The following is an 18,388-nucleotide window of genomic DNA, read 5'->3' on the forward strand; positions in this document are numbered from 1 at the left end:
GTGGAAAATTGTACCAATGACTGAACCCATAATATTAATGAATAGCCTAGGAACAAATCTACCTTCAACACTATTCCAACTTCTAGGCCATTGCCTGTACTTTAAGCCAGAAAAAAATAATGCCTAAGATTCCCACAAGGAAACAACACATTCCAATCTATCATATATGTGTATAATATCCTCAATGTTTCGATGGCATTCGTGCTTCTGTGCAGTTTCATATATAAGTCTCAAGAATATATTCCATTCCATCCTTGTCTTTTTGTATAATGTTATTTCAGTCTTCGTGAAAATGGAGGGGAGGTCTAAGTAATAAGAATAAAGGGAAGAATGTTTTCATTCAACTGGTAATTCTTTAAAATGGTTTAAATAGTAAAAAGATTCAAAAGTCATATGTTGTGGATTAAAATTGAAAATATCGCCTAGAGAATTCCTTCCGGTGAAATCTATCAGAGAAAAATCCAGTCTATTTAGGTTACACTCTGTACAAAAGTTGTAGAACGAACTAAAAATTGTCTCGAGGAAAGGCTAGGTGAGGTAAAACGTGGTTAGGATCTTTAAGAGTTCCAACTTGACCCTTAGAAGTCCATTGGCCATCTCTAGGCCCAAATGTCCAATATCAGTTGACTCCATTACTACAATTCAAATAAAACTCAATCACATTCCAGCAACTACAATAGATCACCATAATAATTGATTTTTACATTTCACAAAAATAAAAAGTAAGTGCTTGTTTAAGCAGAAATGCATGCAAGTGGCTTTTATCATAAGATGATTGCAGATTTGCCTTTGTTCGTGTTTGTCTGTCACATGGATTCCTTTCAGTGCCTACAACAATTTCACTGACTCAACCCAGCTGGTTGTTTTTTCTGGCTTTCCCCCAAATTTAACTCTTTTTTTCCAGGGGGCAAAGCCCTGTTTAATGCAGCTTTTTGTAAACATTATTTTACAACGTTAAACAACTCATTATGACCGGATGAAGACAAGTAACGTACTTCAAAACGCGCAAGTAATTGTTGTTATGTGTAGACTAATTCTACTCTTGGAGAGGAAAAAATGAGATAATAAAAGGAGCTATCTACTGAGAATATTATATATATACCAGGTCTTTCCAAGGCATTTACTATAGTTTTCAAAGAGATTGTATCTTCAGAACATATCCGAAATGAAAACTTTTGACCTTTTCAAATGGGACTTATGTCATTACTTTTAAAATGATGTATGTATTAATTAACTCCGCTTGAATGTCAAGTAGTGGTATTTAATAACATAACTCCGAACAATTCATAAGCGTTGTTTATTTGTGCAACAATAATAATGATGAATATGAAATCGACGAAGAAATAGGAACATAAATTTATATGATTCGATGATGTGTAAACATTCACCAGGGCGAAGCAGCTATGATCTTAATTATGTATGAATAATAGGTTTAAATTATCTTTATTTACTAACCCTAGCTCTATCCTAAACAAAAATTTAGAACCCGTACAAGATTAAAGGGAAAAAATTCAAAAATATTCATGTATTGTACCGCAGGGGCGGCCATCAACCCATTAAGCATCCTTGACAAGCAAATAGTAAATTAAAGCCCAAAAGACCGACTCGACCTATTTATTTCAATAAACATATGTTCCGCTCTATATGAGCCATTTATTACAACAAAATTTATACAAGTCAATAGAAGAATGATTCCTCCTCTCTCATTCACACACACACACACATTTTAAGCCACATACCAGACACAGCCTCACGTGTGAGTTTCTGTAGATCTGTGTGATTGGTGCAACTTGGTTTTGTTTTGTATTTTTTGATTCTTGAGTGAACCCTTTAAATGGAGAGCAAACACGGCTCTTTCACCTGTACCACCCCTTTAAGTGTATTTTTGTAGTGCAAACAAGAAAAAAGTGCCAAGATTCAATAACTCATAGAGAGAAGCTGAAATGACTCTAGAGGCTGTCGTTTTCCAGCAAGACCCTTTTAGCTATGCTAATTGGAAAGATTATAGCAATAGAGGGGATTATGGCTTTGACCTTGGGATTCAAGAAGATAAGCCGAATGCTGAAAAAATATCAAATGGATATTGGGATTCTCCACCTTCTTCTATTGCTCAAAGTGTGAAAGATTGCGAGGCCCACAACAGTTCTTCACCCGAAATTTGTGCCGGGGAAGGGATATTTTCCGGCGGAGGATACTCTCCAATGGTGGCTCCGGCAGTGGCCACCAGCCGGCGCAAGAGGAGAAGGACCAAGAGCTGCAAGAACCAGGAAGAAATGGAGAACCAAAGGATGACGCATATTGCTGTCGAAAGAAACCGCCGGAGACAGATGAATGACTACCTTGCCATGCTCCGCTCCTTGATGCCACCTTCCTATGCTCAAAGGGTAGGTTTCCATTTTTACTGATGTTTTTATGGAAATATTAGTACTCTTATTGATTTTTTTTCTCTTGATATAAATGTTCATTAGGGAGATCAAGCATCAATTGTCGGGGGAGCTATTAATTTTGTGAAGGAGCTTGAACAACTTCTCCAATCTTTGGAAGCCAATAATGTGGCCAAGAAGCAACACTACACTAGTACTCACTCCCATTTATTCTCCAATTTCTTCACCTTTCCTCAATACTCAACATGTCCAACTCGCCATGGAAATTCAACGGCTGGCAGCAGCGTCAACGATATGGTAGAGAGGCGGTCGACGGTGGCGGACATCGAGGTGACAATGGTGGAGAGTCATGCTAACATCAAAATATTATCAAAGAAAATGCCAAAACAGCTTTTGAAGATAGTCACTGGATTTCAGTCTATGTCTCTAACAGTTCTACACCTTAACATCACCACCGTCGATCAATTGGTACTCTATTCCATCAGCGTTAAGGTACGTATACGTGTTAATACAAATGCTGATTTTAGTTTATCTTCTCTTAATCTCTTCTATTTTCTTCTCTATTATCGCATATAGTAATAAATAAAGCATAATGATCTCAACACGATTATAGTTCATTTTAGGATTTCTATTTTATCAAAAAATTATTTCCTTCAAAAGATTAAAAATTCAAGTAATTCTGGAATAAATCATATATGAAAGATAGCAAAGGCGTGTAGTACGCTTAAGAGGTAATTTAATCGTAAGCAGATCAGCAAATGACATTAAAATTTATCTTATTGAAGGTATAATTTATATAAATAATCATAATACTTCTCAAGAAAGGAATAATAATTTTTTGAAGAATATTTGGTTAAAAATGAATGAAAACTTTTTAGATCATTCCTTTTTAGAAGAGAGAGAAAAATAAATTTTAATTTAATGGGCCAAACAGGGTTCAAAACATAACGAAATTTCATCAATACCCCTTTATAAATCTATGCATATGTGTAAGATATATGAAAAAAATAATATGATAAGCACATGAGAAGGGATTTACACAAACTATTCCATCTTTAATAGCTTAGTAATAAACCTGTTTGTGCCCTTTTAATTTCAAAAAGTATATTATGGAATGATAATTGATGTTGAAATGTGTGGTTAAAAAATAAGGAATTTTTTTTGATTTATGTGTAATATTATTTTAATGAAAATGTATGGTTAAAAATGACTACTGTAAAAAAAAAATAATGTGACAGAATAATTGACAAATAAAGGCTAGATACGCATGTGAGAAGGCGTTTTGAAGACAATAATTAAAATACAGTGACTATTTTCTCTTTAATAGCTTAAATTATTCGATAAGGCGGTTCAAATACTATTGAGCGAAGGATTTTTCTAAGTGTATATAATAAATGTATATTAAGGATGACATAATGTGATGTGGAGCGAAAAGATTTGTTAAAAAAGTGTAACATGGCAAATGATAGAGTGACATGTGGCATTATGGACATCCCTATGTATATGCTTATGTACCTGTAGCACCACTCTTGTACCAATGGAATTATTTATTCATTATCTCAGGTTGAGGATGATTGCCAGCTAAGTACAGTGAATGAGATTGCGAGTGCTGTGCATGATATGGTAGGAATGATCCAAGAAGAAGCTATGTCTAGCTGAGACAACCCAGAAAAAGGGGTTTGGAATTTCTCGTGTTGTCAAGATTACTAGACAATTTATTATTATCAAATCATTACCTATTTTCTGTTGTAATTGAAATTTTAGGTATTAGAATCCTCTCTTTTTAGTTTTTATATTCTTCTAGAAATAATATTATATGTCTCTTATATTTAGCCTATGTGAAAACATATTTGCCTAATCTAATATGCTTTTACCAAACCACATTCTGGGTTTTTCTGTATAATCAATGCAGTGACAATTGGAAAAGCCTAGTGCTCTATCAATTCGAAGATTAGGGCCAAATGATGAGGACAAGTTTGATAAAGACTTGCTATACAAAATAAAAAAACATGGTTAACGTGATTATTTCCCTTCATATCATTTCTCCACTAGCCTTACCAAATTATTATTAATAATAATAATAATAATAATAATAATAATAATAATAATAATAATAATAATAAAATTATATAGAGAGTTGCGGTTGTGATTTGTGCAACAATAGTAATGAATAATATGTAATCAACAAAAAAAGAAAGCAAATGGAAATTTAATCCAGTAAACATGTGTTCTACTCTATATGAACTACATATTACGATAGTTGTTAATGGAGCACACTGATTAATTTATTAAACTAAATATAATTAATGACATTCACATTGAAATCCGAGTCTCAATCTAATTTATCTTTATTTACTCTATACTATATACAGTAAAGTTTGATAATAATTTTCTTGAACATGTAAATTTTGATATTCAGCACTTATATTTTAAATTTTCGTCTATTGTATGCCACAAAACATGCATGTGAAAAGGAATTATCACTCAAGTAGATTGTGTTTAATATTCCTTTCTTGCCTGTTATGAAGTTTAATGGATTTAATTAGATTGTGTTTAGTAGTATGAAGTTGGATGTTAAGTGTTAACATAGAGTATTATTATTAAAGCTACAATATAATTTAAATGGGATTTTAAATGTATCCACTATCGTATCCCCAAATACTAACCAATATTATGTTTGATTTTCTCATAAAAAGAAATTATCACTAAATAAATATTTTTATTAAAAATTAATAATAACTTTTAACTATTTTTACAAGATAACAAGTCTCTAGTGTTTGTCATAATTTAACATTTCTTTAAAATTAATAATAACCTTTTAGAGGAAAAATACACCATAAAGTAACTACTTTTTCTCTGATTTAATAAGTCGTTTGAACAAAACAACAATTAGGGTTGCTGATAAATTTCTAATTTATTAATAATCGTCAAACTTTTACAAACTTTAGCTTAAAAATTATGCTTCTCTTTAGCTGATAATAGCTTTGTAATATATTTTCAGCATAGCTGACATATAGTACTTGACAAAGCAATTACTAAATTCTTTCTTTCTAATCTTTCTAATTTTTTAATAGGAATGACAAAAGGGCCAAGTAATTCGTCGGCTCGACTAGTCAAAGCTCGGCCCATGAACGGTTTGAGTTCGTTTCAAGACGAACCCGAGTGAGGGGTTCACTCGTCGAGCTTGCTAATGGCTCGTGCGCACCTAAAGTTCACGAGCCCAGGAGCTCGGCTTGTGGGCTTGTAAAAAATGTGAACAAAAAGTCCAAAAAATTTAAACATTTAAAAATAATAATAATAAATTTTGAGCTCGTGGGCCGAGGGTAGATGGACCGAGCCGGCTCAGCTCGCCCATTGCCACTACTATTTTAATATGTCCAATGTAACATATGTATCCTAAGATAAAACTAATAACAATAGTTCAGACAGACATTAGGTCATTTATTTTTCATTATGAATTATGTACTTAACTATTCTAATTTGATTTAACTATTCTAATTTGATTCATGTTATTGTTATCAAATGTATATTATTTAATTTATACTTTAATATCCTATAATTCATGTAACTATAATTTTTTGCTCCAGTTTGAGCTATCAGTGAGGGGCACAGGCCTACACCACCAACTCTTGTTAGACATATGAACATGTTGGACCATTACACCACTTTTCCCATGTTTTTGTCTCCTTTGTATTATAATTATACTGACATGAAGTCTTGTGTGTTTGGTACTTGGTCTGCAATAGGCCTACTAACAGGTCAAATTGATCGCCAATGAACAAAGAATCACGACTTGAGCAGAAATAGTCTTCGCCAACATAGTGGAATTTGTCCTGTACTTGAAGCCGAGTACTCAACAAACAGTTTTGAGTACTCATGAGCAAATAGTATAAGAGGCACACTTGAGTTTCGCGACAGTATCAGTAGGGCGATCACACCGTCTACGTGGTGCTATTGCTCAATGACGAGGCGTCACCTCGGAGGGTGGCCCACACACCTCAGGGGTATGTGGTGGTCCACTTCTCAAGGTGTCCTTCCATTATAACATCGTCCTACTGAAGACTTTATCGTATCATGGACATTCCCCACATTTACAGTTTTGAGGTTTCTTTCCCAACATTTGTAATTTGTTAACACTCTATGATCAATATTTTTGTAAGCATCAGACTTCCCCAACATTTGACTTAATTGCAAACCACGTTATTTAATCCATTATTATCATTAAATATGCATAAGATGACGAACTTATCGTCCTCTTTAAAGAAGAAGAAGAAAGCACCAAAATAAAAAAAAAATAAAGGGAAAACCACAGTAGAAGTCCCAAATCTTTTCAAATATTACAAATATATCACAACTGAAAAAAGAAAAACTAAGGATGGAAATAATTTAGCTAAAAAAAAAGTTGTTTTTTACTACTTCCTAATCCACCCCACTATCTCCAACCTAACCACCACGGGCCAATCGTCACAACTTGTCACGGTTACCAGTACTACCACTGCTACCACTATTGGTTCCAACGATTTTGTAATTCGTACTCACTATCATAACAACCTCTTTCGTTGACAGGAACAAATGTTTCAGAAAATTATAACGTGGCAAAATCATATTTCCAAGACTTTTCCCTATGAGGGATGGGTTACGCAGAGCATTGGGAGCACCTATAGATTACAAGAAAATTAGTTTGGGCAAAAGGACATTATGTGGATTGTTCACAAACACAGTAGGATGTGCCTAGCAATATGCAATGTATGGGTTTTGTCAAATCCATAATTATCGACTACTAATAGCCTTTTTACCATAAATTTTTCCAACGCTTGTTTTGGAGGGCAACCTAATATGGAAATCTTTAGAAATACCAATGAGAAATTTTACCTGACCTAAACAATGTATTGTATGTATAAGCATACGCATAGGAATCTGAATATGAACTATTCCGATGACTGTGTATTAACTTGGTGTGGGGTACTAGAGTTAGTGGTGATGAGTTGTGTGGTGGCGTGGGGGGGTGTAGGGATGACAAAAAATCATCCGTCAAGCCTGATACCTCGAACGAGGCAGGGATTATCGGCTTAATTGGGTGTTCGAGGCGGGAGATTCCGCCCCATGGCGGCTACGGGTAAGGTATGAGTAACACTCGCCCCGCTCGTTATTATTATTATTTTTAAGAATTTAATACTTTAAATGAAAAATTTCACGAAATTTCATTCTAATAGAAAATGACAGGTAAGATTATCTATGGAATATGATCAACAATAAAAATCATTGTTTACCAAATATATTCGAATAATTTATTTTTAAAAATAAATTAACTAATTGACTATATTATTGTCTCACTTTAATGAATGATGCAATAAAATGAATTATCAAAAACGTAAAAAATGGTACATAAAAGGATAGAGGTCCTGTCCTATCCCACTTCAAAACGAATAACAAGATGGGTAAAAGGTAGGAAAATGCCCAACGGCGCGGGAGGTGGGGGAACTCGCCTGCGCTGAACCCATCCCATTGCCATCCCTAGGGCAGTGGGGATTTGGATGGAGATTGTGGCTGGATTGGTTCGGGTTGGTGAAGAAACACCCTTTTTTAATCTAAATTATTTTATTCTTCACTTTCGTGAATAATTATATATAATTATTGTAGTTGTCTATTTCCAATCTTTGAAAAATTTGGGACTTCTACTACAACTTTTATTTATATTTTTATTTAGTTGCTTTTTATTTATTTAAATAGAATGAAAAATTCACCGTTATGCGGATTTAGCAGCAAAAATGGTTGGAATAAATTTACAATTAAAGTCAAAGGTTGGAAGTTTGACATTAAGAAAAGGTTGACGGTAAATTAGTGATAAATTGTAAAGACTGGGGCTGTAAAGTCCAAATTTTCCGTAAAATTCAATCATATAAATATACTTGTGTTGTTTATAAGTAATATTATTTTTATGAATACATTTTTTTAGATGAATTATATACAGTATCTAATTTAACAAAATAGTTATTTATAAGTACGATTAAATATCTTTTGACAAAAATGAATATTATAATGTTATTTTGAAATATTGTACTAATTAATAATATTTTGATGTACGGACATATACTAGCTTTAGGCTATAGCTGAATTTTAATTGAATCCTAAAAGGTGAATGTTAGATATTGAATATCTTGTTTTAGTTTATGAATTTATAAATATGAGTCTTTATTTGATAAGTTTAGATTTTTTAATATTTATATGACGCGTACATAATATATGATTAACTAAAATACTAAATAATTTATTATCAAATTCTTCGAGATATATATATATATATATATATATATATATATATATATATATATGGTTTAAATTTCCACTAGTACATCTATTCAAAATTGTGTATGCACAAAATTTTTAAGTATTTATTAATGAATAACGTTATTCATAAGAAAGACTATCGATGGTCACTTTACGCGACACACATGTAACAATTTTTTATTTAATGCATGGGGCAATAAAAAATTACTATATTAATATATCAAATAACAAACTGTTTATGTCATGTAAAGCGATTACCGGTCTTCTTCACTGTGAATAGCATTAATTTTTTATTTATTTTTTAAACCTGTTTGACTCCCTTTAAAATAAAATAATTTATTTTTCATAATAATTTTCAATCACACATTCACACAATAAAATATTTTGCATGTAAACAAAAAATTTTTTCTCGATTTTTAATCACACATTTTCCAAAAAATTATTATTCAAAACATCATTTTTTTCCCTAATAATAGCCTTCAAACAAAGGATAAATTGTAACTAAGTGTAGAAAATTTCATTCTTTTCTCAAAATGACTTTTTAGGCATATCAACCGCATTTTAAATTATATATGGCTAAAAAGGTGGTGATGGGTATATGGGATACTTAAAAAACTAGACATAAGGGAGGTTAGTAAAATTTCTAAATGTGAGAGGGTGTCCATGATATAGTCATAAAGCTCATAAAACGTCTCTAATGTTGTCTCCAAACTTTAACTGGGGTCAACCTTGAGATTTTGCCGTCCTTAGGTCAACTTCAATTATGAGACCCTATAAATATTTTAAAAAAATATAAAATAACAAATCAAAAAATTTAAATAAAAATATTCAAAGTTAAAAAAATTAATAATGTAAAACTTTTAAATAATCTAATATTACAAGTCCAAATCATTTAAATCTATTCATTTTTCTTTAATTAGCCAAGTAGACGTGTACTTATAGTTAATTAGTTGCGCCAAAGAAGAAAAAAGATCGAGTTGCCACCTACTACAATTTACAAATAAAAAAAATGAAGAAAAATTTCCAAATAGCATTATTCATTTGAGAACGAGGGAATGAGAATGGCTAAATAAACAGAAAAGATTAAAGATCAAGTAACAAACAATAGAAATGACAAGGGCAAAAAAAGAGAGAGAGAAAAATGAGAGAAAACGAAAGAAAAGAAAAAAATAAAATGAGAAGTTAAAAACTTTTTTAAGCTGAGAATATAATTTTTTTTTTTTTAATTTTTTCTAAATCTTTTGGGGCCCTCTCACCAAGACAGAGCCTAAAAAGAACTAGCTTATTGCACAACCCGATGTAGTTTTAATATCTTCGATCGTTGTAAAGAGAATGGAGACATTCAAATGATAATTTCCCAATTGATATATGCATTCTAAAATAAATTCAAAAATAATGTTGAAGTAGGGATATCAACGAATCGAATCGACTCCTTAACTGAAACTCAAAGTTTGGGTTAGGTTCGAGTAAAAATGGTACGGACATTTTTTTTTCCCAACAGAGCCGAGCTTTTGCTCAGCCAAAAAAAAAGACTTGACGCGAGTTGAGGTGGCTCGCCTTTTTTTAAATTCGTGACAAATCTAATATCCTCTTTAAAGAATTTAAAATTTTTATAATTTATACAAATTACTGATTAAATAAAAGTCACAATCCTCCTCATTTTTTGGGGGTTAGAACTGTGTATAATCAACGTAGACGGAGTTAAAAGTGTACACGACTAAAATATTTCGTGTACAATTTTTCTTGAAACAAATAATTTAAAAATTATGTATTTTTTACGGGCTACTGCTTACGTGTATATAGGCTGTCTTAACCAGGTAGCAGCTATCTTTGCATTGATTTTTTTTTTTTTTTTTAAATTCTATTTTCATTATGGGCCGAGAATGGCCAATGACACTGTGTAGCTCGAGCTTGAGCTGGCACCCAAAATGGGGCTTGATCCAAGCCTTGGCCCAGTTCTTTCGAGCCACAAATCGAGCCGGCTCGACCTTTCCTTGAGCCAAGCAATGGACCATCCGAGCCCGCACGCCAAATTTTCTCTGCTATGTTGGAGGCACATTCTATTCTACCCATGTGACGAGGAGTGCTGACTTGAAGGGACGGAGCTAGAAAGGGCGAAAAAAAAAATTTAATAGGTCGATACATAGAAAAGAAATAAAATTCTAAAGAAAAAAATTACATTAAAACTTAAATGGGTTTGGACTTAAATGGGTTTGGAGGCAGTGCTAGGCTCTCCACTCCCTTTGCCCTTGACTTGTGTAAGGTAACAAAGCCATTAACCTTGAGCTCGAAAAGAGAACATAAGATCAATTTCATCGGTTCAAATCCTAGTGAAGTTGTGGTCACAACTTTGTGCCTCAATTGTTCACCTCACATTTTCGAGTTCATTCCAAAAGCCTCGTATCAAAGTACATTCAATTCATGATGGTGAAGACACAGCTCACCCTCATAAGATAAAAATTTGTGTATTCTCTAATAAGATTAGACCAACTTGTAGTCTCGAGAGTCCACTTACATATAGAGATCTACTAAAAGTCTTAAACTATGAGTCCAAATAGTTACATTTCACAAAAAGAACATTAACTAATTTAGCTACTAGATAATATTAGGCGTGATCGTGGTCGTAGTCCGGTTCCAAAATGAATCATACCGAACCAAGTATCAATAGGTATTTTGAAAATGAAACCATTAGTTCCATCACTGAGCATGAAGCTCAACTCGAATTAATCATTCACTTCGGGTTTAGTTCAATTCGATTCATTCAATTAAATTCTCTAATCAATGCAAATGGAGTATCTAACTATAAAAGTTCTAAATAATAATCAATTAGAACCGAGCATCGTTACAGAACTGGTCGGTACTTGATTTTAATATTGAAAATCGATTAAAACATGACTAAACCGAGTTGATTCCAGGTCGATTCTGGCTAGATAGTATTGATAAATTTTTGTTCACCCCTAAATAATGTCAGACTGCTTTCTATTAATTGTCCATGTTCTATGACCTAATATTCTAGAGGTTTGATAATATCTATTGATCAAAATTTAGATCAACAACCTTTTTATGCCTTAACTTAACACTTTCAATTCCCAATAAAATAAAGAACAGAAAAGATTGATATCCTTCAAAATTTCATAGCAAGCACATATCTTGCCTCAAACTACGAAAAATGCATAGGAAGTTGAAATCATTTTATGATGTGTAGCAAATTCTTTTGTGTAGCGTGAAGAGGTAGCAATTATATATGAAGAAAAGAAATCAAAAAAGAAAGTTTGCAGCAAATTGTGTAAAAAGCTGATAGCAGTTACTGAAAGATTCGAAAGAAGATAGAGTGCCATGCATATGACTTGCAATTTTAGAAGTTCAGATAACAGTAAGCCATTTCTGTCAAAAGCTTTTCATGAATTTGAGGCAAAAGTACAGACGCACACATCTTTTCATAAACTTTCAGATGAATTATTGACCATTGAATTATTCTGAAACACGTTTATGCCTTTAGAAACTTGTGATTCTTATATGTGGAAATTTACAAAGCACATTGTGGCCATGTAAAATGCATTATTTTTTAAGATTAGAATTTATATACTACTGTACAAGTAACATATATTATGTTAAACCGTTGTACAAGTACGTCTTGAAGGACCAAAGCTGATGTACCACTCTTTTCGACTCGAGGTTCCAACTCAAAAGATTAATCTAAAAGTAGTCTGATTTCTTTATAAACGCTGGGCGGTCCAAATATTAATATCTAGTCAATATTGGCCTATTATTTGTGCATCGTCTAACACTTGATCGCACTTGTTCTTGCGTGGGGATGTCAAAAAATTTTATTCACAATCCATTTTATACACGAACTGTATCATTTTCCATCTTTCTTTGAATCTATGATTGTCTGTCTTTAGAATTTTTTTCACTCAAATCGAGGCCTTTTTATATGACTTTTGTTGACTAGCTAGATTCAACACTAAGTTACATGAAGAATCAATTGTCCTCCAAAAGATGCAAGTAATGACAAGGAGAAAAGACCAAGCAAAGTACAACCCTGTAAAGCTTAAATTGAGGAGATTTGTTGTCAAAAGCAAGTACATGTAACTTAAGGCGATAGAAAAAGTGTGGTTTCTTTAAGCAGTTTTAGAAGAATCTAATTTGGATTTTGGAAGATGATATAAATACAATTGAATAAAGTTGTGTTCTGGGATTTAATTGGTCTATTCAAGAAGCTGAAAAATGTAAAATAGTTTTATAAAAACTAGCAACGAAAATGAAACAAAACTAGAGTATTGAGTAGGGTAGAAAAGTATTTTTAACATGTTTTTGTATCCTTTACCTTTTCGAACTACGATTTGTAACTCTCGAATTCTACAAGTAGCATTTTGAAATTTTTTTTTTTTAATTAGACTACTATATATATCTAGAAGTGTAAATTAAAAGTGGATTCCTAACCATTTGACTTTCTAGAATGGATTAATCTACTTTACCAGAGGAAAATAACAGAAATGTTGACAAATGTGTATGTGGCAATAGATAATTGGATGAAAAAATTGACTATATTTTAAACTGTTCAATAATAATATATCATGTGACATTATATCAACCTCTATGTCAAGACTTCTAACACTATAACATGATTGTTCAGGAATTTAAGCCCCCATGGGTTGTTTTACTAACTATTCATTGACTAGTCGTATTGAGTTGAACAATCTCACTTGAGTTATCTTGCATCTCTAACTATAGTCATAGAAGATGATGCTATTAATATCAATTTCCTAAACTATCATACACACAAATGCGTAAAAGTACATTATGGATCCTACTATTGTCATTAAAACATTATCTAAGATGCAAATTAGATCATATTTGAGATTAATAATGAGTTGATTTAGGCACACTTAAATTCTTATATGCATTGGAAGTAAGATGTTAAAGCAATTACACAAATCTCCTACTTTTCATTACCAGTTCTTAGATTTTCCTTTATCCCTTTATCAATTTCATAGCTAGTCATCACTTTTTGCACCCAAGCTGGAGTGACATGGATAGTAGCAGTACATTCAAGTTCCAATTCTATACTAAAACCTTGTTTGGTTTAACTAAAAAACTAAATTAAAATCTAAGTCGAAGTCAACAATTAATTTTAACATACATTTTATGGGATCCACAAATTTTCAACCATATATTGTATCAACTTATATATGGTCAAGTATTCTACTCGTTTATGTCCAAATGATATTTACTTTACTTAGCATAAGTTGGTGTTCTCAATATTCCCACCACAACCTATATGATCACAATGGTTCTCCATGTCCATGTTATATACTAATATGTCCTAAAAAAGTGCTAAGACATCTTCAATTGCTTCTTGAAATCACATTCATTAGGTTTTGGAAGGTAGCTGGTGCTTGTTAGTCGAAAAGGTATAAGGTAAACTATATATTCTAATAAAGTCCTAACAATATGTAATTTTTCTATTATGTATGAAATTTATGTCACTAAATAAAGCCATAATTTTGCTTAAAATGAATTTGAAAAAAAAAAAGAAATTAAAAATAAGGGTCAAACAAGAATAAAATGTGAAATCGATAAGGACAAGGTCATAAAAATTTTTGGCCCTCTTTTTCTTTCTGGGGCCACTTTACTTTAAACTTAAATAATGCATATATGAGAAGATTAATGAATGTCGCGTCTAAAAGATCACTTTGACTCGGTAGGTATGGGAATAGAGTGGAAAAAAGGGCATTAGAAAAGTGGAATTATGAATGGACAAGAGGCAATGAGGACCCATTCATTATTGATTCCTCTGCGCCCTATTGGGCATTGAAGGGTCAACCGTCAATGATATATTTCCCAACTGGATAGATGAATTAGACTGGCATTGTGATTGGGACGGAAATGGGATTAATTAATTGGAGAGCTTGAAAATTTTTTAGACACACCACATTTTTGTTTAAACACGCTCCCGTTTGGTAGCAATTTTTCATCCTAAAAAATTAATTTTTTATTTCATCGGTTATTTTTTATTTATTCATTCACTGGTGAGGCCCACTTTTTCTCTCTAACGATAAAAAAATCAATTCTCATAATCATTACTGAACAGGTCTTTTAATTATATCGAAGAGCATTAATCTTTAATCATTACAACACATACTTAACTTTTTTCATCATATTCATATTTTTAATATTTCATTAATAAAAAAATATTGTCTTTAATTATGATTTTCGTCCAAAAATATTGTTAACATGCTTAAAAATGAGGGTCAAATATTTAGTTGTATTTTTACAATATTATTTGTTTTGTTTATTAAAATAATATAAAGGACAAAAAAATCTTTTTACTCTCTCTTAAAGAAAATTTTGGAAAGAAACCATAATTAGAAATAATTTATGTTAATTTGAGAATAAGAATGTGATGAAAAAGTTTGAGACATAAATTAGATAATATGTAAAGATTATGAACTTTTCATACAATTAAAATATAATATAGTTATTGAAAAATTGTGGTGTTAATATATTTAGCTATTTTCTTTTATAAAAGATTTTGATCATGCATGAAAAACGAAAAAGACGAAAACAGGGTGACGGTGAGCCTTATCCTTAAATTTGCATATTTAGTACCAAAGACGGATATAGGGGGGCTGGGGTGGGCTGTAGCCCCCCCAAGGTCCAAGAATTTTTTTTTTAAGGTATTTTTTTTTTTTGGGTAAAAAATCAGTTTTTTGTGTGTAAAATTTTTTTTCCACGTAGTAGCCCGATTTAAGATTTTGTAGCCCGATTGTGAATCCAATCCTGGATCCGTCCCTGTTTAGTACAACGTATTAACTTAAAATAATCATTAGATTATAAGTCTATCATTTAACAATTTTTCATTTCAAAATATACACAGTATAGTTGGTTGCGAATTCTTCGAAATGACATCAAGAATCTACCACCACGATGGAGAAATATATCCTGAAAATAGGCATTTTAATCAATCAATTGTACATAGTCCATACTGATAGATATGAATGACTAATTTAAGCGTATCTTATCTGAAAAATTTGCGTCTCTGCTGTATTTGAATCTTTCCCCCGGCACTGCAAGGATTATAGCTACTTTTATTATCTCATATTTGAAATAATGAACTTGCAAATTGTGTATCTGATATTGTACAGAGTCTGGACAGCTTTATTGCAATATTAACATAGTATTATCCATCTTCACCCACCAAAATGGATCATCTAATCAAACAATTCTTTCAAGCAGCAATATTTGTGAATCATTTTACTCTTGGCTCTTTGATATTCATGGTACCTCCATCTCATAAAGATAGATTTATCTCTAGTTTCACATATATTAAGAAAAAAAATATATATATATATATATTTTACATTTTTCCTAATATATCCTTACATTAAATAATGTTTTAAATATGATTAGTTTAATAGTTTATACTCCCTCCGTCTCAATTATATAAATTGAGTTTCCTTTGTCTTTTATCCCAAATATATAGGCATGTTTCCTAATTTAGAATATTTTGTTTTGTTCATTTATCAGTATATCCTTATTCAATTTTCTCTACTTATGCCAACTTCTTGATATCATTCAAATACACACATTTCCTACTTATTTGAAATATGGAACAAATCTAATTTCTTCTTCGTTAAACTAAATCATTCAAACTCTTTATTAATTTCAATAATAATTTATTACTAAATACTGAAAATTAAATAGGGGTAAACTAGGAAAGATCTTGTCAAAAATTAATTTTCCAATGACATTAATTCATGTGAAAAACGAAATAAGTCTATATAATTGGACGGAAAAATATTTGTCAATAACAATGTATATTAAAAAGGATCATATTAGAATACAGAAAAATATCTGTACTTCCAATAAAAAATGTAATATATTATTTGGGACAGATGAAAAAAGGTAACAAAATCTATCTTTATGGGATTGAGAGAGTATTACATAAGAAGATAAAAGGAACAGTAATCTTCACAAACCCATTGAAGGTGGAGCTCGAAGGCTACGAATCGACCTTCCCTACAAGGGATCGATCGTCCTCACATCCGAGATTGATCGGTCTACTACAACTCCAATAATTGGTCGATCACAAGTTCAAAGGCGGATGGTTATTGACATGATCCGAATCACTCAATAACTGAACAGTGGTTGCATTTTCCACTCACTAAAAGCCGCCGATCACTTGGAAAAACTACCAAGCACACATGGGAATTTATTGCCTATTAGCATCCCAAAATGAGGTCATGTATTTTCGTAATGCCTTCTTTTCTATATTTCATACACAACCTTTCCAGTTCCTTGCATATATACTTCTCTCTCTCCAAATACTTAATTTCAAGCAGGAGGTCAAATGAGGGAGAGAGCCTCGGCCTCTTTTTACAGGTGAGTAGGCGACCGAAGTGACTGACAACATCTGGTTTCGCTAAGGAAGACGAAGAGTCGTGACTGCACAACTTTATATATGATATATTAGACAAGTTCCTTCTCCAAAATCTCATCTAAATTCCCCAGATTTCAATTTTTTCGAAAACAAAAAACTTGAAAATTGCCAAAGACCAGATAGCACCGCCGTCCGGCAGCTAGTTTGCAAACATTACAGCATTGAAACAATCAGTCTGATAAGCACTAACACAAGAAAAACAAAATGAATTACGATTTTTTCAGGCAAGGAGGAAATAAGCTGACACAACATCCAGAATTTGGGACATCAGTATGTTACATACTGCCTTAAAAGAAAGCCATATCTCGAATAATTTCGCACCAAAGCAACAACTATACACATACATTTTCAATTGTGCAAGATTACATTTCAAGAAAAGCCTGATTGTCAAAATGTTTGGGGACATGGAATAAAAGTTCGGGTATGGGAAATAGACAAGATCTTATCTGTTTTCCCTTTCTTTGTTTTTTTGTTAAAACCTCGAATTTCATATTCCATGCCACCAACCATAACCTCAAAGACGAACCAGCTCACTCAACAAGCTTCAAAATCATTTGCCTCTGTCATGCTACGAGTATATCTTATTAGTCGGAATTAATATTTGATGTTGAGCTTGAAGCTATGCTCGAGTAGGGACAGAATCCTGGCTCGCACTGTACTTTCTTAGGGAGCGCTTCCCAGCAAATGAAGACTTCTTCATTGGAATAGGCCCTTTCCGCAGAGAATGCCGCAATGAAGCACTCTTTATCAGCCTGTATATGCTTGAATTTCTACTCCCTCTATTTGCATTCCTATCTGAATTTTGCAAAATTGCCAGTCTAGTATCTGAACACCCTTCATCTTTCTTCGCCTGAATGTCAACCACCGCATTATAAAGCATTGAAGCAGAAGAAAAATCCATTGATATTGATCTCCTAACGGGTTGCAATTCCTCATCCAACTTCACCCTATTATCAACCAAATCACTTAGTACTCGTAGCTTACCGTTCCTCAGACTGGGACGAACTGAGTTTTTATGCAATAGGTCAGCCAGTTTTCTGTCTTCAATTTGTGTTGGTGATTCATTTTCAATCCCAACCCTCATTTCTCTAGTTTCATCTGTTTCCACTACGCGTTGATCCAATTCACTATCTATCTGAGCCTCTTCCCTCGAACCTAAATCATTTGAATTTGTCAACATTGAGTTCACTGGAGATGGATTCGCATTGCTGACTACTGGAGCGCGGCAAACAGGACAATTTTGATGTGATCTTAACCAAGTATCTATACAAGG

The 18,388-nt window shown here is 32.4% G+C and overlaps 1 protein-coding gene across 1 annotated transcript; it reads left to right on the forward strand.

Moving 5' to 3' along the window:
* Positions 1–1,829: 1,829 nt before the first annotated feature.
* Positions 1,830–4,136, forward strand: LOC111390524 (transcription factor bHLH94-like). Its single transcript, XM_023015577.1, has 3 exons — positions 1,830–2,384; positions 2,469–2,876; positions 3,948–4,136. Exons 1-3 carry the CDS (start codon positions 1,944–1,946, stop codon positions 4,041–4,043), a joined length of 945 nt encoding a protein of 314 aa, XP_022871345.1. The 5' UTR covers positions 1,830–1,943; the 3' UTR covers positions 4,044–4,136.
* Positions 4,137–18,388: the final 14,252 nt, after the last annotated feature.

Source organism: Olea europaea, unplaced genomic scaffold (assembly GCF_002742605.1).
Source record: "Olea europaea var. sylvestris unplaced genomic scaffold, O_europaea_v1 scaffold686, whole genome shotgun sequence".
Taxonomy (NCBI): Eukaryota; Viridiplantae; Streptophyta; class Magnoliopsida; order Lamiales; family Oleaceae; genus Olea; species Olea europaea.